The sequence below is a fragment of the Anomaloglossus baeobatrachus genome, chromosome 3 (genome assembly GCF_048569485.1).
Source record: "Anomaloglossus baeobatrachus isolate aAnoBae1 chromosome 3, aAnoBae1.hap1, whole genome shotgun sequence".
In the NCBI taxonomy this organism is placed as follows: domain Eukaryota; kingdom Metazoa; phylum Chordata; class Amphibia; order Anura; family Aromobatidae; genus Anomaloglossus; species Anomaloglossus baeobatrachus.
This window is the reverse complement of record NC_134355.1, coordinates 102315208-102339979: the sequence shown is the minus strand read 5'-3', so window position 1 is coordinate 102339979 and position 24772 is coordinate 102315208. Positions and strand designations below refer to the sequence as shown.

Here is a 24772-nt window from a genome sequence, read left to right as displayed (position 1 = left end):
CTTTATTGGGTCTTTTGAATTTCGCTTTACGGGTAATTCCGATGGGTCGTGTTTTTTCTAGAAGTCTTTACGAGGCCTCTAAAGGTTTGCTTTCTCCAGGTGCGCATGTTTGTTTGACTAAAGACTTGAAGGAGGATTTGTTTATATGGTCAGAATTTTTGCAAACCTTTAATGGGTGTAGCTATATGCAGCAGGCTTTTGTTTCATCTGAGCAGTTACAGCTATTTACTGGTGTGTCGGCCGAGGTTGGCTATGGTTGTTGTTTTAAAGGAGCTTGGTCAGCAAAGAGGTGGAATAGCGTTTGGGTTGATAGTCGCGTTTTGGATAACAGGGTCGTACTGGAGTTATTTGCTATTGTTGTGGCTATTGTGGGTTGCGATTTACAGAATAAAGAGAATTTTGTTTACTTACCGTAAATTCTTTTTCTTATAGTTCCAACATGGGAGACCCAGACCATGGGTGTATAGCTACTGCCTCCGGAGGACACACAAAGTACTACACTAAAAGTGTAGCTCCTCCCTCCGAGCATATACACTCCCCGGATGACAAATCCAACCAGTTCAATGCTTTGTGTTCAGGAGGTCACACACACACATGCATCCTCTGATTTTTGATTTTTGATTTCAAAGATTTGGAAGAAAAGCGGGTCCAATCTGGACTCCCGGCATGTCCCTTCTCACCCCACTGTGTTGGCGGTGCTGTTAAGGTTGATTTCAGGGCTGGAGCCCTTTTCATGCCGCGCTCCTTCACCATCCCCTGAGGCTCTGGCTTGAAGTGGGAGCCATCTCGGTTCTCACTGCTTTGCAGGAGACCGGTCTCCATCCGCAGCCCTGTTCAGGATCCTGACGGACGGAGCGATCACCCCCCAGGGACCTGGCACCTGCGTCTCACAAGTTAAGTACTGAGACGTTATTACCACAGACGGTGGTCTTTCCAGGGGTCCCTTGTACTTTATATATTGGGGAGAGTGTGTTATATAACTGTGTTAACATTTCTGGCCGGTTCTCCAGTTTTCACTGGAGAACCGCGCCGATGGTGCCTGCATGCTGGCCGCATGTTTAAATCTAGGCCCCGGCTTCGCCTGAGGCCTAGTTTCGATTCTCTTCCCCTGCATGTCACAAGATTCACAAGAATCAGACAGACACAGGAATATTACCCCTGGAGCCCCTCTGACCAGCTAGCTATGTTGAAACAGTTACCTGACCCTGAAAACCAACCTTTCCCATTTTACAGGCAAATACAGACAATACAGGTGACTTATAAATGCACTTGGGCAGACCTCGAGAGTTTGGTGACTGCAAAAGCAGGTGACGTGCTGGGACACATAATTAAGACGCATACTGATATGATGAAGGAGCAATCATGGGTCATGGACGTTGAGTCTGAGAGGTCTGGAATGACGTACTGTGAGGCATTGAAAGGATGGGCTACAAAGAAACAAACAGAGCAGTCTGTACTGATGACTGACGTGACACAGCAAAAAGGGGAGAGTATAGAGACGTACTTTGGGAGGTTACAGCTGAAGTGGACAGACATGGGGTACAGTGCAAGAAACGACCTTGATATCAAAATATTGGTGAATGCATTCATTGACGGTATGAATAAGTTTTTACGAGAAGCAGTACAGACAGCCAGACCTGAGTGGAGAAACATGGACCCAACAGACCTTCTGCAAGTAGCTAAGGGGGTTGAACTGACAAAATGCAAGCGACCAGTTATGTATGCTAGAGCACAAGGAAGACAGTGGAAACAGAGGGGGGGGGCACCAGGTGACCGAGCGACCGTACAGTGCTGGAATTGTGGACAGAATGGACATTATGCCAGACAGTGCAAAAACTCCAAAAAGGAGAGTGAGCAGACTGATTTCCCTCCTCCCTTGCCTCTGACCTAGGAAACTGGCAACCCAGTGACAAATGTGTACCCTGTTTTCGTTCCCTCAGGACCTGGTCCCACCTTACTTACGACCATAACCATGCCAGGGGGGAAAGAGGCAGAATTTTTAATTGACACTGGGGCAGCCGGCACTGTGGTACATAAAGACCTGATAAAGCCAGATATGATCACTGACGAGACTGTGGAGTGTGTTGGGGTGGAGGGATTGGTGTCTGAAACTCCCTTGACAAAACAGATGAAGCTGAGATTACAAGATAGCCAGGAAATTCTCACAAAGCTTATTGTTAGTGAAAACACTCCTATGAATTTGCTGGGGGCTGATGTGTTAAGTGCTATCCAGGCTACCATACAATACACCCCAGAAGGTATTACAGTCACAAGTCCCCTCTCTGACAAACACTTGTGCAAGATTGCAGCAATGGTGTACATGTCCAAATCTGCGAGAGTGTCCGATACCAGAACTAGTGAAGACATAGCAATGCAACAAGTTCCAGACATTGTATGGGCAAAGGGAAAAACTGATGTTGGTCGGCTTCCTATTCCCCCAGTCATGATAAAATTAAAAGAGGGCTCCACTCCTCCTTGTTTAAAACAGTATCCCTTAAGTCCAGCCAAATCAATGGCCCTGACCAGAGATATAAGAGAATATGTGGAAGCAGGGGCTCTAGTACAAAGGTCCTCCCCCTGTAACACTCCCTTGTATCCAATCAAGAAAAAAGGGCCCAAAGGTTCCCCTGACACGTACAGAATGGTGCATGATTTGAGAGCTGTCAATGCTGTCACTGAGAGTGTAACACCAATTGTTCCAAACCCACATACCTTACTGTCACAAATCCCAGGGACCTCCAAATGTTTTACAGTAATTGATTTGGCAAATGCCTTTTTCTCAGTGCCTCTACACCCTGACTGTCAGTATCTTTTTGCCTTCACACATGAGGGGAAACAGTACATGTGGACAGTCCTCCCGCAAGGAGGAATGAATTCACCTACCATTTATTCTACAGCTATGGCAGGAATTCTGGAGCAGTGGCAACCGCCTCATCCACAGGTTACGCTATTGCAGTACGTGGATGACCTTTTGCTCTGCTGTCCAGACCAGACGTCCTGCAAGGAAGCCACAATTTCTTTGTTGTGTTTTCTGGCAGAGAATGGTTGCAAAGTTTCACGTGAAAAATTACAGTACTGTAAGCAAAAAGTAACATTTTTGGGTCACTGTATCTCTGAAGGTACGAGACACCTGACTGAGGAGAGAAAACAAGCAGTCCAAAATCTCTCCTTACCCAGGTCCCACCGGCAACTGCGCACCTTTTTGGGCTTAGTGTCATACTGCAGGCCTTGGATAAGGTCTGCCTCGCAAATGATGCAACCCCTCTATGATTGTCTGTCATCTGACCCCTTTGACCTCACTCAGGAAGCTATTGATTCCTTTCATTCCCTTAAACTACTCATTGTATCTGCCCCAGCCCTGGGTATTCCAAATTACGATCAACCATTTTTCTTGTTTTGCACAGAACAGGGAGGGCATGCGACAGCCGTCCTCACACAGCAACATGGTGACAAACAAAGACCAATAGCTTACTACTCAGCGCGATTGGACCCAGTTGTCAGAGGGTCACCCACGTGTGTCCGTGCTGTAGCGGCTGCTGCAGTACTGCTAGGGAAAGCTTGCGAGATCACATTGACATTTCCCTTAACAATTTACTCCCCGCATGACATCCATGCTATACTTGTGCAAGTCCAACCGAAACACCTGTCTATGGCCAGACAGCTCAGACTTGAATGTGCCCTTCTGATTCCTGAGTATGTCACCCTCAAGAGGTGTAATGTTCTGAATCCAGCCACCCTTTTGCCAGTAGATTCAGAAAAGGGGGAATTGGTGACAATGGTAGCAAGTGAGGATGAATACTTTGACATGACGCACGAGCATGACTGCATAGAGCTGATGAGTCAGGAGACAGCAGGTTTTCCACATGTCTATGATACACCTATTACTAATGCAGATTTTGAGTTTTTTGTAGATGGCTCCAGATACCACCTGGATGGGAGATTCTACATTGGATATGCAGTAGTATCCTCGCATGAGGTAATCCGAGCTGAACCACTCCCGCCGCACATGTCCGCGCAGGAGGCGGAGCTAACAGCGCTCATTGAGGCGTGTAGAGCGGGGTCAGGTAGGAAAATTAATGTTTATTCAGACTCAAAGTATGGATTTGGGATCTGTCATGATTTTGGCCCTATCTGGAGAAGTAGAGCTTTTCTTACGTCAGCTGGTAAGCCTATTAAAAATGCAGAATTGGTAAAACAGTTAATGGAGGCACTAATGTTACCAGTCCAGGTTGGCATCATTAAGGTGAAAGCACACACAAAAGGTGACTCACTGGAGGTAGCGGGCAATAGAAGGGCGGATGCGGCTGCGAAAGCAGCGGCAAAGAGGCCTAGGGATCAGAGGATAGTGGCAGGGAGCCAGCAAGTCCCAGCCACAGTGAGTCTGGATGTCCTGAAATCCCTCCAGCATCAGGCTGCCCAAACAGAGAAGGAACACTGGGGGAAAATGGGAGCTGGGCTGAACTCGAATGGAGTATGGGAAAGTAAGGATAGGTTGTGTTTACCAAGGTCCCTGTTCCCTATGATGGCACAAGCAACACATGGCCCCACTCACGCCTCAAAAAGTCACATGTGTAACCAGGTGAATGCCTTCTGGATCGCTCCTGGCTTCAGTTACGTAGCCTCCAAACATGTACAATCCTGCATTATCTGCGCACAACACAACCCAGGTAAAACAGTAAAAGTCCCTAAGAAAGCAACACCCAAACCGCTCTATCCGTTTCAACGACTGCAAATAGACTACATACAACTACCCAAGGTAGGAGTGTATGAATACGTCCTGGTATGTGTAGATCTCTTCTCAGGATGGGTTGAGGCCTATCCAGTAAAATGTGCAAATGCTAAAACAACTGCAGAAAAACTGATGAAGGAACTAGTCTGTCGGTATGGCATCCCAGAAGCCATAGAAAGTGACAGGGGTACACACTTCACTGGAGAAATAATGAGGGACATTATGCAGGCCCTGGGAATAGAGCAGGCATTCCATACCCCTTATCATCCACAGAGCAGTGGAAAAGTAGAGAGATTAAACGGGACACTTAAACTAAAAATTCAAAAGGCCATGGCAGAGACAGGAAAGAATTGGGTAGAGTGCTTATCCCTGGCACTCTTTTCAGTCAGACACACTCCAAATAGGAAGACAGGCTTGTCTCCTTTTGAAGTCCTTTTTGGTAGTGCCCCAAAAACAGGTCTCTACTTTCCACAAGTGTTACAGATGCAACACGGCACTATGACAGCCTACGTCCAGGCCTTACAGGAAAGACTTAATGTGGTGCATAAACATGTCTTTTCATCCATTCCAGATCCCAATGCAAGTGCAGATGTGCATCAGCTGAATCCAGGTGATTGGGTGGTCGTGCGCAGACACGTGAGAAGGAGCCTAGATCCACGCTTTGATGGCCCATTCCAAGTCCAGCTGACCACATCCACCTCAGTGAAACTTGAGGGAAAACCCACCTGGATCCACGCCAGTCACTGTAAAAAGGTCACTCCACCGGCAGAATGACAGTCTTGCTAATTATCCTGCTAGGTGTAGCAGGGTTGCTGCAACAAACAAAGACACTGAGCGAACTTTTTAATACGGACTGGGATAATAAACTCATTCGCCACCATATTTCTCTTACTGAGGACATGGAGGGAGAAAAGCCAAAAGACTGTTGGATCTGCACACACAGTCCTATTTCTTCAAAGACTATGCCTTATTTAGCCTTACCTCTGGAACCACAGGAGGTATTGGTACCAGACTGTATACACAATGAAACCTGGACTCAATCTAGATTTTTGGGAGAAGATGTACCTCGTGATGTATCTGCTACATTGACTATAGTTGGATGGGTCACTAAACCCTGGTTCCAGCTAAATATCACTCGACCCGATGGATACTCGTGGTGGATGGAATACGATTCAGACATGGGCATAATTGCCAAAATAAAGACTAAGATTCCTCATTCGGGCCCCATTCCCCATGATGGATTATGGTTCAGTCTTCAATACAATGGTGTTGGAAATTGTGGAGAAGACAATAACTGTTTCTATATACATACACATGACTCAACCAAGGACAATGAGACAGTATATCAGAAGGGTATTGAGGGCTGTACATCATCATTTATTAGACGGACTTTTAGGAGGGAGCGGGGTAGCTGTATCTCGGGTATGACCGGAAAACAAATGAACAATACGTGGTGTGCTCATAAAGTCATGAAGGGGCTTCTGAATCTGCTTTATTGTGTACAAAGTCAAACTCACTTTTGTATTTTCCCAGAGGGAGTGTTTTTGGTTTGTGGGAATCGTGCTCACAAGTGGGTGAGCCCTGACATGAGAGGGGTTTGCACACTTGCCAGACTTACACCAGCCACTTTCATAGTTCCTCATAGTAAAGTAGATGTAGCAGCTGTCCCAATTCATACCTTGTATAAACGAGCAGCAGATAATAAACCCCGGCCAAATGGTAGGCCTCATGTAGTAGAATTGGGAAAAGCAAATAAGGTATTTAGTGCTATTTTCATACACCCTTTCTTAATGCAAATGTGGGACAAGCTAGTAGAGTCCACTGACTACCTGGATGATCAAATTTTTCGGGTTCTTGAGATTCTAAATGCTACCAATGCTATACAAAAACAATTAATTGTAGTCACTAACCAGCATACTATAGTGCTAGACTTTGTGACAGCAAAAGACGGCGGAATGTGTCAAATAATTGGTCCTGCCTGTTGCCATTACATTGACCCTGCAGGCAACCTCCAGGTTAGAGCAGATATACAGAAAACAAGTGAACTTAGGGATAAATGGTTAAAAGAGCACGATGCCAACAAGGACTCCTGGTGGGGAAATACATTTTCTTTTATGAATCCAGCCAATTGGTTTAAAGGCATAGCAGGTTGGGTTTCTGGCATTATACAAACCTGTATGCAAATATTGTTGTTCTGTCTACTGCTTTATATAGCTGTAAAAACATTGATATATGCATTACCTAAACTATTGAATAATGTATGTTCTAAGAGTCCCAGCATTGAACCCTCTGTAGTTTACTACGGACCCCAAATGGCCTCTGCTGACCGGGAGTAGGTGTCCACACTGAGGGTGGATGGGTGAAGTGGTAGGAAGACCCCTCATGGGTACTAGGCCCATGAGCCAGCAGCTCCTGTTTGGACGCCTACTGACCCTGTAGTGAAGGTTAAACCATTTACAAAAGGGGGAAATTGATATAGAAGGGTTAATAGTTTCTCTTTTTCTTTATTAAAGATTTATTGTTATTAGTAAGTATATCTGATGGTAGTTCATAGTCATTATGGAGCCTACGGAATAAGAGACAGACTCAAGGATTATTATGGTTTCTAAATGTTCTTCTTATCTCATATGCATGACTCTACATTTTTGTTTTGCTAAAACTTAAAGGTCATATGAACAATTAGTAAAGTTCAGCTCGAAGTTTTTTTTCTTTTTCTTTTGCAATATCACATTGATCTGTAAATGGTATAAATAAACTGTACTTTGATGAAATAAACAGAAGAAATTGATCATGCCCACATGGATGCTGGTCTTTTCTCTCCGAGCGCTCGATCTTGATTAGGTCTGAAGAGGCCTAACTCAAGAGGACCTCACTGGTGATCCCATAAGCTGACTTGTGACAAAACAGAACAGCTACAACACAGGGGTCCCCTTCCCTTACCTTTCTCTGCTCACTTGGTACTTTTCCGCACCTAGCGTGACATTAGGAAAGAACAGCTACAGGTAGCAGACCTGGACTCTCCAATATGTAAACAGTGATCCTCCACAGGCAGGGTCCTCTCTCCTCCTGGACCAGTCTGTGCCTTGTATTGTTCATGATTATTGGACTTGTGTTTATATTATGTATACCCCTTTTCACATGTAAAGCACCATGGCGCTATAATAATGTATAAATAATAAATGGCGCTATAATAATAAAAATAATTACTTGCTTGGCTTTATATATTAGGGCTCCTTTCCCGTTCACATTTTTTTTTTCTTTCTACCAGGTTCTAATCCCACTTCCTTCATCATTTCTTTTACTCTCTTTTAATCACTTTTTCAGCAATTTTCCCTTATCGATACTTGCAATGCTTAATTTTCTTTAGTTAGACACACACTCTCTCTTTTTTCTTGTGTTTTATCAGCTCTTTATGCCATTTATTTTACTCTGTGATTTTTTCCCCCTTTCCTCCATGCCTCTTTTTTGCATCTGACTCCCAGCCCCTCAGTGGGTGTTACTTTAGGCTTCTTGGCGCCCATTTTACACCAGAAATATCTCAATGCTCTGTGTATTACCAGTCAGTTTCTTACACTTGATAAAAATGCCAGTAGTGGAACTTTCACAGAATATTGCAGATAAAATCTTCTTTCTTGCAGCGCAGCTAATTTTTAAGTGTGAGTTCATCCCGTTTTAGTAATTTCATATGGCGCGCTATGTCTCACATACACGAGGCAGCGGCAGCCGGCTATCTGAGCCTTTATAATGGTTCTGTCTTCACACAACCCCCCAAGGTGAGCAAAACTATTGCTTATACTATTCATATTTTAGGGTTTTACCCAACTGTGCTCTGTTTCCCTTCAAAGTCACTTTTCCTTCCTCTAGAGTAAACAGAATTTTTCCAAAACTGAACTTCCATCTTCTCACCGACCTAAGATTCATATTTCCTATGTCTGCTCAGATATTTCCTTCTCTCCTTATATCCATACATTTGCAGAATTTACCTTTTTCTGATCCTGGAAACTGAATAAACTCTGACTATCACTCTTACTTATTCTTACCATGACTACTGTAACATACTACAAATCGGACCTGTGGAAGGACTAGGAGGTGCGAAACGGCCGTCGTCCCGTGGGTACCTGCACCCGGCTCTCTCCCCGATTTTTAATGCACTTCTTGGATTAAATAAAGCACAGTTTGAATATCGAATGGATTATGCCGTTGTCTTCTGATCTCCTGGGACTCATACTACAAATTGGAATTCCACTAAACTTTCCCCTCTACAACCTATCCTGAATCCAGCAGCCATATTTCTGTCCATCCTCTACAAAGATGCGTCCACCCTGTGCTAGTAAATGCACTGGTTCCCTGTCTCCTACAGAATACAATACAAACTTAGCACACTTGCATAGGACTCATCAATGCTGTACTGCCCCTTATGTCTGTCTGCCTCCCTCCCTAACATGCCCTCTTTTCTGCTAATGATCTAAATGTGCCCACGATCAGAACCCGATGCGTCCTGGATGTGGTGGGTCCTGGCCTGTGGGGCCACGAGTCTCCTCCGCAGGAGACCACAGCTGCTTGTACTCACGATCAGGGTTCGGTGCGCTGCGGGCTCTCTCTTCTGTTCTCCCTACGGAGGACGCTTGTGACTCCACAGAAAACAATTAACATGCTGCAGCTCGGAAAGTCGCACCACAGGTCAGTGTTTGCTGCAGGAAAAACAAGCACAGTGGGCACGGGATTTCTAGAAATCCTATCCACTATGCATGTACAGTACATATATATACATATATATACAGTAGTACAACACAGCGTTTTGGACTCAGTTGAAGCATACTGTGTCCAAAACGCTGCAAACACTGATCGTGGGCACGCAGCCTAAGACTAAAATACTCCATCTCTATAATATGAACCTTGCACTTCTGTCTTCAAGATTTTCAGACTGCGCCTGTTCTCTGGAATGCTCTACCTCAGACAGTCTGGTTAATTATGAAGGCCCATAGTTTTTCGGAGCCTAACTTATATCACATTCTGTTCACCTGCACCAAGCGAAATCCCGGCATTTCACAAGTAATATGAATGCTAAAATGTGCTCTTATTATAGGCTAATGAAGAAAGCCCTAATTTAGCGAGGAGAAGAAGTAACACAGGGTCTGGAGGTAGTCTGCACAATACCTTTTTAACAAACTCCGTACTGCAGTGTTGCTGCAGGATCCCCAGGCACAGATTGCAAATCTGCGGAGCTTCCGCTGCAGAATTGTCGTCAGCATCTCCAGGGATCTGTGCCTCGCCCATACCCCCTTCTCCATCTTCCAACCGGACCTTCTTACTGGGTGGGGAAATATCTCCATCAATCGCTAGGAACTTACCCAGCTCCTCGGCCAGCTCCTGAAATTACAATCATGTTTATTACTTGAATTCAGGAGTCTCTTTGGATTTTCCTTTTTATATCTATCAGAACTAAAACAATGATGCCTTATGTCCTCCGGGCCCTTACAATGTACAGGACTAACAAATATACAGGGTAGTCCAAAAGTAGGTGTACAGTATGTGTAATAGGGTTATCAAACATGGTGTAAAGTGAAACTGACTCAGTTTCCCTTAGCAACCAATCAGATTCCACCTTTCATTCTCCACAGACTCTTTGGAAAATGAAAGGTGGAATCTGATTGGTTGCTAATTGCAATTGAGTCAGTTTCACTTTACACCATGTTTGAAAACCCTATTACACATACTGTCCACCTTCTTTTGGACCACCCTGTATATTCAGTAAATTTATGTGTTATATAGTCACTTGCCAGGGGGGAGTCGAAACATCTAATGAGGTTCTGTTTAAGTCACCTGACCGCTGCAGTCAATCACAGGACACAACGGTAGTGTGACGGGAAGCCATGACGGCATCACTTCTGCTGCAGACTACAGATCAATCCTCATGCTTTTTTTTAGTGCATCCAATCCCCAATTAACACTGTATATAGCCCAGACAAGCCCTTTAAGATCGATTTCCATTTTCAATGTGTATGTACACAGCTCTACTGTCGGCTTATCCCCCACCCATTATTAGCCAATCTAGAAATTTATGCTTATAACTCAATCATGGGACATTGCAGATAGGCTGTTTAATTCTATCCCGTAACATGATAATATTAACAGGCAGCTGGTGGCGTCATTCTCCCACTTGCATCCAATTCCCTGCTTACAAAAATCCATGTCTAATTATATTCAGGGTTTTTTTGTTGCTGTATTTTTCATTCCAAAAGGAAACTTTGACTCACTTAATGTATCTTTTATTATACAAATGATATATGATTTATTCAAGGAAAAAGTGGAACTAAGAACTACGATGAAATACTGGAAAAAGAAAAAATATCTAATAAACTACATGTACCATTAGGAAAACAAACAAAAAAAAAAAACAGTTGACGTCTTTACATGAATAATTTTAACTTATGTAAAAATTAAAAAAGAATAAGTCTATGAAAGTTTCATAATATCAAATTGTAAATCCTTATAATAGGGGCAAATGTTCGTTATGTGAGCATAATACAGTATTTTCACATCGAAAAGTCCAGGGAAGTGCAACCAAGATGGTAGAAAGTATGCAGACCATGTCCTATGAAGACCGGCTAAAAGAACTAGGAATGTTTAGTTTGCAAAAGAGAAGGCTGAGAGGAGACTTAATAGCGGTCTACAAATATCTGAAAGGTAGTCACAGTGCAGAGGGAACTACCCTATTCTCATTAGCACAAGGAAGTACAAGGAGAAATGGGATGAAACTTAAAGGAAGGAGATTCAGATTAGACATTAGGAAAAACTCTGACAGTGAGGGCAATCAGAGAGTGGAACAGGCGACCACGGAAGGTGGTGAGCTCTCCATCAATGAGATCTTCAAAAGAAAGCTGGATATACATATAGCTGGGAACATTTAAGGACACCTGCACTCGCAGGCCCTTGAGAGCCCTTCCAACTCTACCATTCTAGGATTCTATGACAACAGCACTTTACAAAATTTGTCCAAAATTGAGTAAAGAGGTTGTCCACTACTTAACATTGATGAGCCATCCGTAGGATAGGTCATCAATGTCTGATCAGGGTCTGACGCATGGCACACAGCTCTGGAACAGAGCATTTCCGGCCATCGGCTGCCGAAACCAAGAGAAGCTGATCAGCAGGGTGCGGGGTGTCGAATCCCGGCCAATCAGACATTAATGACCTATTCTAAGGATAGGCCACCAATGTTTAAATAGTGCACAACCTCTTTAATGTTGGTGTTTTACACATCAACCAAACGTCCACTGGCGTTAGATGGGCCAAATGCATTATAGATAGTTTCCCAGAATCATAAGTAATCCCCTATTCATAAAACAGGGGACAACTTACTGATCGTGGGGGTTCGGAAACCACAACCCTCAACAAACCTGAGAGCCGGGCTATGCTCCGCTTTCTCCTGCACTCCTAAACACAATTAATATAGAGCGGAAGTTGAGCATAGCCCTTTTCCTAGGATCAAAAATTCCTTGGGGATAAATACATTATCTCCTCTCCAATGGATAACAGATAATGTATGATCTCAGGAATAAACCTTTAAGAAGCACAAGCTGTTAATATATGCACCTCTTGGGCCGTCGATACACCAGAAAATAAAACATAAACCAGTTAAAGGGAACCTGTCACCACTTTTTTTGGCTATAAGCTGCGGCCACCACCACAGGGCTCTTATATACAGCATTCTAACATGCTGTATATAAGAGCCCAGGCCGCTGTAAGAACATAAAAAACAGTTTATAATACTTACCTAACGGTCACACTGCGGTGGAATTGGGTCACGGAGGCGTCTCTGTTGTCCGGTGCCGGCACCGCCTCTTTCGGCCATCTTCGTCCCCCTTCTTTCGAAGCCGCGGTGCATGACGCGTCTACGTCATACACACTCGCCGGCATTCAGGTCCTCAGCAGGCGAATTTGATCTGCCCTGAGCAGATGTCTGATTTTTATACCAGGTATTATATTATATTGTTCCCATTATTACCTTAGGTTGTTATAATCAACACGATATAGGGGGGTTCTTTGACTTAGTGTTCCCAAAAATTTTTTACATCTACCCTTTTGTGGGGTTTATTCTTTGGAGGCATCCTGTTATGTTTGTGATTTTAAAAAAAAAATTATTCAATTAAATTCTATTGTTATATGCATACGCATATGTTGTTGGTGGTTTACATTCTGACTAGATGTGCACACTCCTCACTCAATTCACTTGTATGGAGCTAGGCTGCACACGTCTAGTCAGAATGTGGCCGGGATTGTACATATTGTATACTTGGTGTCTGATGACCGTCCGCTCCTAACAGGAGAAATTCCTGCGAGTATCCACAAGTCTGCAGTCACATGCAAAACCTGTACAGCCCCTCTAATATAAAATACCCTGTAATAACCTTGTGTGGAAGCCGGTACGTGGCTGGGGATCCCACGCAGCAAAAACGAAGGACACATCTTAGGCACGTGCCTGAAGACAATAAAATCTCCGCAATCGGCTTGTATTTTTCTTCTATCACGAGCATGTTACGTGGCCTGTGAGACAGAATAAAACACACGTTACTTATGACATTATGGCACAGGAAGAGCAGTACGATCACAATATAATATGAATACTTCTGGGCTTTTCATCCCAAGTCCTCAAAATCTGTTACCTATAAGCAAATGGAAATATTCATTGTTTGCTCTCAGAGCCCGAAACATCTTTCACATACACAGTAAAGTACGTTTCAACATAAACGCTGAATTTGCTTATTCCTGTATAATTCAGTCCAAACATGACAGTGATTGACCCGACATCAGCAGCAGCGGGGGTATCTGATCGGGTGTGAAACTGCAGGATCCATGTGTAGAGAACACAATCACTGCAGATAAATGACATGTCCAACATGAAGAGAAGACAATCCAACTAACGGTGGATCCAGTAAACTAATAAGCTGCCGACTACGTACAGTAATAAGTTATCTGATGGGCTTTTCTTGAAGGATTTCCTGATGTGATGTATAGTATACCTCCTATTGTAAGTATCACGTGGTGTAGATTTTCGTTTTTTTACTGGTTGGTGCTTTATGGAATAGCGCAGACTGTTGTGGCTTTCCATGGAGATAAAGAAGGATTTTTGTGTACTCACCGTAAAATCTCTTTCTCTGAGTCTTCATTGGGGGACACAGGACCATGGTGTATGCTGCTGTGACTAGGAGGCTGACACTAAGTGAACATAAAAAGAGTTAGCTCCTCCCTGGCAGTGTACACCCCGAGCCGGAGGCGGGACTATGCCAGTTTTGTGCAAAAGCAGTAGTGGGAGAGACCTGAACAACCATAACTAAACAATGTAATACAAGAGAAAATGTGTGGTGAAAAACACAGTGCCTTATGGGCACGTAAATATATAGTAGCCGGGTGGAAACAAAGGTGACCCGCAAACAACATCGGGAAACATCCGGTAAATTAAGACCTCACAATCCAAACAGGGTGGGTGCTGTGTCCCCCAATGAAGACTCAGAGAAAGATTTTACGGTGAGTACACAAAAATCCTTCTTTCTCTATCGCTTTCATTGGGGGACACAGGACCATGGGACGTCCAAAAGCAGTCCCTGGGTGGGTACATAAGCCGTCCTACAGATCCAAAACAAACGCACAAATTCTGTAGGAACGCTCTGTACAAATGTTTACTACCTTTTTTAGAGGTGTGCGACGGCCGTCTGCAACACCTTTCTCCCAAGGCAGGCATCTGCTGATGCCTGGGTGTGGACCTTGTAAAACCTGGTGAAGATATGAAGACTGGACCACGTTGCGGCTCTGCAGACTTGCTCGGCTGAAGCCTTGTGCCTGATTGCCCAAAACGCCCCAACTGCACGGGTGGACTGGCCTCTTACTCCCCTCGGAGGGGACTTGTCCCTGATTCGGTAGGACTCCGAAATGGCTGACCTGATCCATCTGGCAACGGTAGCCTTGGACGCCGGCATGCCCTTCTTGGAACCAGAAGGCAGGACAAACAGGTTGTCTGAGTTGCGGAAAGGCGCAGTTCTCGAGACGTAAGTTCTGAGTGCTCGTACTAAGTCCAGAGTGTGTAGTGACCTTTCCAAGGAGCGAGTGGGTGCCAGACAAAAAGATGGAAGCACGATATCCTCATTCAGGTGAAAAGGAGACACCACCTTCGGCAGGAACTCCGGAGACGGACGCAGGACAACCTTGTCCTGGTGAAAAACAAGAAAATGTGAACGGCACGAAAGAGCTGCCAGTTCAGACGTTCTCCTGATTGAAGTGACCGCCACCAAAAAGATCACTTTCCAGGATAAGTGTGAGAATGAAGATTCTTTGAGCGGTTCAAATGGAGCCAGTTGGAGGGATCCTAAAACCAGATTAAGATCCCATGGTTCTAGCGGAGCCCGATAGGGCGAATTCAGATGAGCGACACCTTGGATGAACGTCTTGACCTGCGGACGTGATGCTAGATTTCTTTGGAAAAGAACAGACAAAGCCGACACCTGCCCCTTGATGGTTGCTAGCGAGAGACCCGCTTGCAACCCTGCCTGAAGGAACGCTAGAAGCGTCGGTATTGACAGAACTAGCGGGGAGAGATTTCCGTTGACCTCGCACCACTGAAAAAAGACCCTCCAGGTGCGGTAGTAGATCTTTGAAGATGAAGGCTTTCGAGCCCTAATCATAGTCTGAATCACTTCTGGAGCAAATCCTGACTGGGCTAACAGCCAGGATTCGAGAGCCATGCCGTCAAATTGAGAACCCCTGAATTTTGATGGAAGAGCGGACCCTGAGACAGCAGGTCCGGCCGATCTGGAAGCCGCCATGGGGTGTCTGCGACGAGCTGTGCGAGTTCTGCGAACCATGCTCGCCTGGGCCATTCTGGAGCAATGAGAATCACCGGAATGCCCTCTGCCTTGATTTTCTTGAGGACTCTTGGGATCAGTTGCAGCAGCGGAAAGATGAACGATAGTCTGAACTGATTCCACGGAAGAATGAGGGCGTCGACTCCTAGCGCCTGCTGGTCGTGGTAGCGGGATATGAACTGTGGGACTTGATTGTTGAACCGCGAGGCCATCAGGTCCACATCCGAAGTCCCCCACCTGTGGCAAATCTGCTCGAAAACCTCTCTGTTGAGAGACCATTCGCCCGACGCCATACCCTGTCTGCTGAGGTAGTCGGCCGCCCAGTTTTCCGCGCCGGGGATATGTACCGCGGAGATCCCGGTGTTGTGAGACTCTGTCCACTGTATGATCCTCTTCACCTCTCTCATCGCCATGACGCTCCTCGTGCCGCCCTGATGATTGATGTATGCCACCGCCGTGGCGTTGTCCAATTGTATCCTGATTGGAGACCCTTGGAGAAGGCGTTGAAAAGCAAGCAGGGCTCGTAGGACTGCTCTGATCTCCAAAACATTGATCGGGAGCCGGCTTTCCTGGTAGGACCACTGACCGTGAGCCGTGTGTTGATGGAAGACCGCTCCCCAGCCCAGACGGCTGGCATCGGTGGTGACTGTCTTCCAGTGCACCAGCAAGAACGACGTTCCTTTGACGAGATTCTGGCTGTTGGTCCACCAGCGCAGCGAGTGGCGGACTTTCGGGGACAAACGTATCTTGCGATCCAAGGTGAATAGAGACTTGTCCCAATTGTGCAGCAGGAATAGCTGAAGAGGGCGAAGGTGGAAGCGGGCAAACGGAACCGCCTCTATTGCCGCCACCATCCGACCGAGGGCCCTCATACCAAATCGTATGGACACCGCTCTGGAGTGGTGGAGGGTCTGGACGTCTTTCCGGAGGGAGACAATCTTTTCCTGTGGAAGGAACACGCGTCCTTGGATGGTATTGAACTCCATGCCTAGGAAGGTAATCCGGTGAGCCGGGGTCAACGAGGACTTCTTCCGATTGATGAGCCAACCGAGACGGGATAGAGTGTCGATGGTGCCCTGGACACTTAGACGACAGTCGTTGAAAGAGAACCCTTTGATCAGTAAGTCGTCCAGGTATGGAATTACCAAAACACCTCTGGAGTGTAGGATCGACATGGCAGCAGCCATGACTTTCGTGAACACTCGAGGCGCAGACGTAAGACCAAACGGTAGGGCAGTGAACTGATAATGATCGTATGCTATGGCAAAGCGTAGGAATCTTTGATGCTGGTGTGCAATCGGGATATGGAGATATGCGTCCAGTATGTCCAGAGAGGCGAGGAATTCGCCGACCTCCATTGAGGCAATCACCGATCGGAGGGACTCCATGCGAAATCTTCGGGTTCTGACGTACCTGTTGAGGATCTTGAGGTTGAGAACAGGGCGCACAGTGCCATCCTTCTTGGGGACAACGAAGAGGTTGGAGTAAACTCCCCTGAACCGTTCCGAATCTGGAACCGGAATCACGACCCCTGAGCGGTGCAGAGATTCGATGGCGCGAAAAAAGGGGCGAGCTTGCGCGTCCGACTCAGGAGGATGGGAAAGGAAAAAGCGGCTTGGAGGAATTGACTTAAACTCTATCTTGTAATGCAAAAGATGAGGATGTCCAGCTCTTCAGGCAAAAAAAATCACGTCTTTATTTTATCATGCAGACACAAAGAATGACATGACCAGCACAACGCGTTTCAGGTGAAAGCACTCACCCTTAATCATGATCATGATTAAGGGTGAGTGCTTTCACCTGAAACGCGTTGTGCTGGTCATGTCATTCTTTGTGTCTGCATGATAAAATAAAGACGTGATTTTTTTGCCTGAAGAGCTGGACATCCTCATCTTTTGCATTATTTTGGGCTGTGGCAGTGCCTGTCCGTGCTCCAGGACGAAATCAAGACTGAGCTTTTTCCACGGTGAGCTGATTTATACTATTGAACTCTATCTTGTAACTCGAGACTAGGATTTCTCTGACCCAAGCGTCTGTGATCAAGGGGAGCCAGTGTTGGAACAGAGAAAGGCGCCCCCCACCTGGTCTGCGCTGACGCACGAAGACCAGGAGTCATTTGGAGGAGTATCACTGAGATCTAGATGCTGGTTTGGTAGGCTGGCGTGGTCTGGAACGCCAGGAGGGATTTGTTTTGAAAGACGGGTTCTTCCTGCTTCTCTGCGGGGATCTGTTCCTCCTAGGCTGTGCCGGGGAACTGAAGCTGCGAAAGGGGCGAAAACCTGAGGTCGGCTGGTGGCGTGGGAAACGCCTTGGCCTCAGCTGTGGAAGGGAGGTGCTCTTTCCTCCCGTAGCCTCGGCGATAATCTGATCGAGCCTGTCCCCAAACAGTCGGCCTCCTGCAAACGGGAGGGCGGTAAGTGATTTCTTTGAAGCCGCGTCTGCATTCCAGGCTCTGAGCCAGACCGCTCGACGGATTGCCACCGTGTTGCTGGCCGCTTGTGTTGCGCAATTGGCTGTAGACAGAGATGCGTTAATGATGTACTCACCCGCCAGGGCAATCTGTGCAGCCATGTTGACGAGCTCGGGATCGCCAGACTGCGAGCGAAGTCCTCTGCGGAGGGTGTCGGCCCAGGTCACCATGGCCTTAGCTACCCAGACGACGGCGAAGGCCGGAGACAGGGCCGCGCCTGCCGCCTCAAAAGCCGAACGGGCAAATCTCTCGATGTTCCGGTCCGTGGCATCACGGAGTGATGTTCCCTGCGGCAGAGATAGAACTGTATGCGAGGCCAGACGGGAGACCAGAGGCTCGACCACCGGTGAGCCCGCCCATTCCTTCCTGAGATCCTCGGGGAAGGGATAGTGTAAATCAATCGACTTACCATTGTTGAACGTCTTGTCCGGTTGCTGTCTGTGCTTGCGTAAGATCTCGGCGAACTCCGGATGATCGCAGAAATACCTGTGAACATGCTTAAGACGTTTGAAAGATACCTGTGAGCTCTGGGTGGTGGCAGAGTCAGGTTGTAGCTTCAGCGTCGTATTCACCGCGTCGACCAGGCTGTCCACCATACGCCTGACGTCGGCTGCCTGATCCGAATCCATACGAGAGGCTGCATCCGACTCTTCCCCTGAATCATCACACGGTCTCGGAGACGAGTGGCACTCGGGCCTAGGAGGGGAGAGGGACCTCTGGGAGGAATTGGAAGACGAGACCGTGCGGGTCCGCTTCCGCGCTCCAGTAGTCAGTTCTGGGTCAGACTGACTGTCATCCTGCGACGGCTGGACCTGCGGGGCCTGGCTGAGCGTAGGGAGCTATTGCAAAGCCTGCGCGATGGTCAGAGACGCCCTCGACAGGGAATCCACCGACTGGGAGAAAGAAGTCAGCCACTCCGGGGGAGGGAGCGCATTGGGGCTCGGTGCATCCTGTACTGCTGCAGTAGCGAGTGGGATGGGGGTGCCGGCGGCGTCTGGGGCAATCTGCGTGGGCTGTGGGTCAGGGACGCAAGCTGCGCAGAGGGGGGTAGCCTGGCCTTGGGAGAATTTTTCGTTGCAGGACGAGCACGCAAAATGCATTATGAAAGGGACCTGTTTGGATCGGGAAGGCTTAGAGTTAGGCATGGCTGCTCAGGGGGCTCCTACTAGAGACACTAGGGAGGAGACAGGAGATAGGAGGAAAAAAGTGAGGAGAAAAAAGTGTAAGAAAAGTTGCTGGTCCTAATCAGAAACAGCACTCACCAAGGCCTGTGTCCTCCCCGGGTCAGCAGGAGGCTCAGAGTAGCAGGGGGCAGCCACCGGAAAATAGATGCTGTTGCTCAGTGGCCTGCCTGTGCTGAGGTGGGCCGTTTGTAAGAAAACGCGGGCTTTTGCCTCTTTTTTTTTTTTTTTACTGAGGGGGCGTGCTAGGGATGAGCTCTGCTGTTGCTGGGCAGAAAAGGCGGGGGGCGGGCCAGGAAGACACGTGCGCGCGCAAACGGGGGCGCGGAGCGCTCCGGCCTAAGGAAGGCCCGAAGCCGGGGACTAAATTTGTGAGCGGCGGCCGCTGGGAGCGCAGCGCTGTGCGTGGAGCAGAGCTTACCTGCGTCCCTGCGCGGTGTCCAGAGCCCTGGGTCCCATCCTGGCTGCTGAGGCCCCCGGTGAGTGCAGGCTGATGCTGGCAAGTACCAGGGGAGGCTGCTGGGGGGCTGTGGAGGAGACTGCAGAGCGCTCCTGCGCTGCAGTGTGTGATCCTTTGCCTGGGCCCAGTGAAACAGGGGAGAACGCTGGGGGAGGCCTGGTGCTGTGAGCGCTCCTGCGCTTGCGATGTTTCCTCGCCGTCTCCACCCGAAACACCCCTTGGGACGGTGCAATAGGGGTCGACGGGGAGTGAGCCCATAAACCATAAATGTGTGGGACCCCAATCAGCCCCTGGGGTGGTACCATGGGGCCGGAGGGGGATAAGGGCTGGTGTCTCGAGCCTGAAGGAACCCTGGGGACGATACCCTGTAGGGAAGGACCAGGCGAGGATACTCTCTGATGCAGGATCTTTAACCCTGCAGAAGAGATAAAAAGCGTAAAAAGAATGAGAACGCTGAGTGGCGCCGTATAGGATGAAAAAACGGAATAGCCTAGGCTGAGGTTGGCCCACAGAGATATGGGCCCACATCAGCCTCCTACGACACTAAGCAAAAAACTGGCATAGTCCCGCCTCCGGCTCGGGGTGTACACTGCCAGGGAGGAGCTAACTCTTTTTATGTTCACTTAGTGTCAGCCTCCTAGTCACAGCAGCATACACCATGGTCCTGTGTCCCCCAATGAAAGCGATAGAGAAATGAGGTATACAGATCCTCGTATAATGAGATGACATTTTGTAGATTCCAGAAGTCATTACAGCTTTCTAAAGATTTACAGTCTCAACTTTAGAGATGAGTGATGTTCGAGGTTCACCAATTTCATGTTCGAGTGATTTTGGGAGGTGTTTGAGTTGTTCGACGTACTCGAACGATTTGCTAAAAGTTCAGCAGTTCGAGTTAAGTTCGAGAACGGTTCGATCACCAAAAGCGTGGCTTTTCACAGTAAGTATATGCGCACCTTGCATAACTGCATGCGTCCTGCGTTCCCAGCACAATCCCTCTCTATTTCCTACTCACCGATCACTGGCGCATCGCTCCCCGGCTGTCACAAATCTCCAGCAGCATTTCCTCTTTTGAAAATGGCTGCCGCTTCATTATTCAATTAGTTATTCCGTGCTTTCCCCGCCCACCGGCGCCCATGATTGGTTGCAGTCAGACACGCCCCCACGATGAGTGACAGCTGTCTCACTGCAACCAATCACAGCCGCCAGCGGGCAGGTCTATATCGTGCAGTAAAATAATAATAATAATAATAATAAAAAAAAAAGAAAAAATGCGGTTTCGCCCATATTTGATACCAGCCAGGATAAAGCCACACGGCTCGAGGCTGGTATTGTCAGGATGGAGAGCGCCACGTCATGGGTGGCCCACTACCCTAACAATATCACCCAGCAGCCGCCCGGAATTGCCGCATCCAGTAGATGCGGCAGTCCCGGGACTCTACCCAACTCATCCCGAATTGCCCTGGTGCGGTGGCAATCGGGGTAATAAGGAGTTAATCATGGCAGGCGTCTCCCCGAGACACCTTCCATGATTAAACTGTAAGTGAAAGTAAAGAAACACACGCAACGATAAATCCTTTATTTGGAATAAAAGACAAAAAAAACTCTCCTCATTTACCTCTTTAATCCCCAAACAACAATCCAGGTCCAAAGTAATCCACACGACGCTGTCAGCTCTGCTACATGAAGATGACAGGAAGCACCGTAGAACACGATCGCTGTGTCCTCTTCACGTAGCACCTGAAGTGAATCGCGCTGTCACCAGAGACTTCAGTCTGCAATGCAGACATCGAGATTATCAAATCTGCCTATGTTTCTCATTAGCCCAGTGGCTGAATGGTTAGAGCTCTTGCCTAAGAAGCATTAGTTCACGAGTTCAAGTCCCGGCCGTCCCGGGAAAGAATTTAATTTATTTTTAATTTTAAAATTATAATTATTATTTATAATTATAATTTAATTTAATTATGCACTGAGGGGAGGATGATGGGGGTTGTAGTGCCTGCGGTGATGATGGTGGTTGTAGAGCCTGCGTGTGTGCAGTGATGAGTGGGGTACTGCCGGTGTTTGCTCATCCGCCCATCCATCCATCCTTGCAGCTGAACAATCTGCTTCTAGATTCTCTACTGCAGTATAGAGCTAAAGATTACCAAATCTGCCTATGTTTCTTATTAGAGCCAGTGGCTCAATGGTTAGAGCTCTCGCCTAAGAAGCATTAGTTCACGAGTTCAAGTCCCGGCCGTCCGGGTAAAGGATTTAATTTATTTTTAAATTATAATTATTATTTATTTATAAATTATAATTTCATTTAATTATGCACTGAGGGGAGGAGCCGGACATCAGCTGTGAGCCGCGGAACACACCTCTAAAATTGGAGCAGTTCACGGAATGAGGCTGCATTGCTCTCTTCTCTCTCTCTCCCCCTCTTTCTCTCTCTTTATCTCTCTCTCTCTCTTTTTCTCAGTCTCTCTCCTCTCTCTTTTTCCCTCTCTCTCTCCTCTCTCCCCTTCTCTCTCCTCTCTCCCTCTCCTCTTCCCCTCTCCTCTCTCCTCTATATTCTCTCTCTTATTTCTCTCTCTCAGACCTGGCGATAATCAGCTGATGCGGTCACCTGACGGAATCAGCTGACACTAGAAGTCGAGCGGTGGGGCCGGCTTTTTACCGCCCGGCCGGCTAAACTATCAGCTGACGCTGTCGGACAGGAGTCTGCACTGAAGTGTGTAGTTTTTTTTTGGTTTTTTTTTGCACTGATGCATCAGCTGATTGTATAAAAGCCGTTTATACAATCAGCTGCTGTGTCATGTGATTCAGGCCCTTGAACCTGACACATCATCTGATCGCTTTGCCTTCCAGCAAACCGATAAGATGATATTGGATCCGGATTGGACGGCGCGGGACCATTGACCCAGGATTACTGTGGAGGGGGGTTCTTTATTTCAATAAAGATGGAGTCACTAATTGTGTTGTTTTATTTCTAATAAAAATATTAGCTGCAGAACTAGAAGGCTCAGCATACTCCATCCAGGACTGTATGCAGAAGTTTTTTGCCAACCAAAAAAATGACGTGGGCTTCGCCATATTTTTGTATGCTAGCCAGGTACAGCAGGCACCTACGGGCTGCCCCCAACCCCCAGCTGCCTATTTGTACCCGGTTTGGAACTAAAAAAATTGAGAAGCCCTTTTATTAATTATTTCATGAATTTCATGAAATAATTTAAAAAAAAAAAAAAAAAAAATCGACATGAGCTTCGCCCCATTTTTGTGTCCAGCCAGGTACAACTAGGCAGCTGGGGACTGGAATCCGCAGCACAGGTTGGCCCGAGCTTTCTGGGCCCCTCTGCTGCGAATTGCAGTCCGCAGCCGCCCCAGAAAAAGGCGCTTTCATAGAAGCGCCATCATCTGGTATTGGAGAGTGCGAGGTACTGAAGTAAAGGGAGGCGACTGAAGATAAGTGTGGCATAGTTTTAACACAATCTCATAGTGGTGATAACTGTAACTGTTTAATTTCATTAGGGATTTGTTGTCTGTGTTTGTCTGGGGTACTGTGAAAAAGCAAAAAAAAAAAAAAAAAGTGTCTAGTGATTTAGTCAGTAGTATTAGCCACACCTGTTTCTAGAAGCTTCTAGCAGCTTCTAGTAGTCCTTGTAGAACTATATAAACCAGCCAGAGCAAGCAAGGTGCTGAGAGTGCAAGGTACTGAAGTAAAGGGAGGCGACTGAAGATAAGTGTGGCATAGTTTTAACACAATCTCATAGTGGTGATAACTGTAACTGTTTAAGAAGAGAAGAGTCGCCGTAAGCTGATCGATTGCTGGGACTTGACGGGTTTCGCTGTTTGAGGACATCGCAAAACCGCGCGCCGCCTGTCATACGCTACATCAGCATTATGGAAGAGAAGAAAATCCACATGGTCACCTGCAACACATGCTACATGTTTACGGATCTGCCGCACAAAAAATCCAACTTCACCTGTCAAAAGTGCAAACTTGTTGCCCTCTTAGAGTAAAAGGTGCAGGGACTGGAAGAAAGAATAGCAACTTTGAAGCTAATTAAAGAACATGAGGACTTTTTGGACGAGGCAGAAGCAACAATTCAGGATATGGAAAGTGAGAAAAGCTTCAGAACACATACCGAGGCTGAAAAGTGGACACATGTGACCAAAAGAAGCCAGCGGATCAAGTGGTCGGCACCACCCACACAGCTTAGCAACCAATATGAAGCCCTCATGCTGGAGAACGAAAATGGCACAGCTCAGGATGATACCGTCTCTACAGGAGAAGACACAGTATCATCAAAAGAAGTTACTTTGTCAACAAAAGCAGAAACAAAAGACACTCAAAAACACTCAGGAGCAAAATGCAGTGCATCCAGAAAGAAAAGAAGAGTGGTAGTTATGGGCGACTCACTACTAAGAGGCACGGAGGCAACTATCTGCAGGCCGGACATAACCGCACGAGAAGTATGCTGCCTACCGGGAGCAAAAATCAAGGATGTGGCCAACAGGATACCAACTATCCTCGGATCCAAGGACGAATACCCGTTCCTATTGATACATGTAGGAACAAACGACACGGCAAGAAATGATCTACCAACTATTTGTGAAGACTTTGAAATTCTGGGGAAGAAAATTAAGGAACGGAACGTACAGGTTGTTTTCTCATCAATCCTCCCAGTCGATGGCCATGGTGTCAGAAGATGGAATAGGATACTAGATTTGAACAACTGGCTACGACGGTGGTGCAGGCAGCAAGGATTTGGATTCTTGGACCATGGAGTGAATTACCTCTACGATGGACTTCTCGCAAGAGACGGGATACACCTTACAAAACCTGGGAAACACACGTTCGCCAGAAGGCTTGCCACACTCATCAGGAGGGCTTTAAACTAGAAGAAGAGGGGATGGGAGAAAAAACAGCAGACAAGAACATGCAACAGAAGGACAAACTAATCAAGGATACTAGATGCCGTAAAGAGGACCCAAGACAGGGTAATCAGAAGAAAGCTAAGAAAAGGGGAGCAAAACTTCTTTCCTGCATGCTGACCAATGCAAGAAGCCTGACCAATAAGATGGAGGAACTGG

The 24772-nt window shown here is 46.9% G+C and overlaps 1 protein-coding gene across 2 annotated transcripts in view; it reads right to left on the bottom strand.

Moving 5' to 3' along the window:
• Nucleotides 1-24772, bottom strand: part of PUS10 (pseudouridine synthase 10) — a 179548-nt gene that overhangs the window by 121143 nt on the left and 33633 nt on the right. For both annotated transcript variants that reach the window (XM_075339355.1, XM_075339354.1), the window contains exons 2-3: nt 13141-13276; nt 9887-10099 (exon numbers count right to left, since the gene is read on the bottom strand). In XM_075339355.1, coding sequence (XP_075195470.1) covers nt 9887-10099; nt 13141-13266 — 339 coding nt within the window. In that variant the 5' untranslated portion in view covers nt 13267-13276. The remainder of the gene's footprint in view (nt 1-9886; nt 10100-13140; nt 13277-24772) is intronic.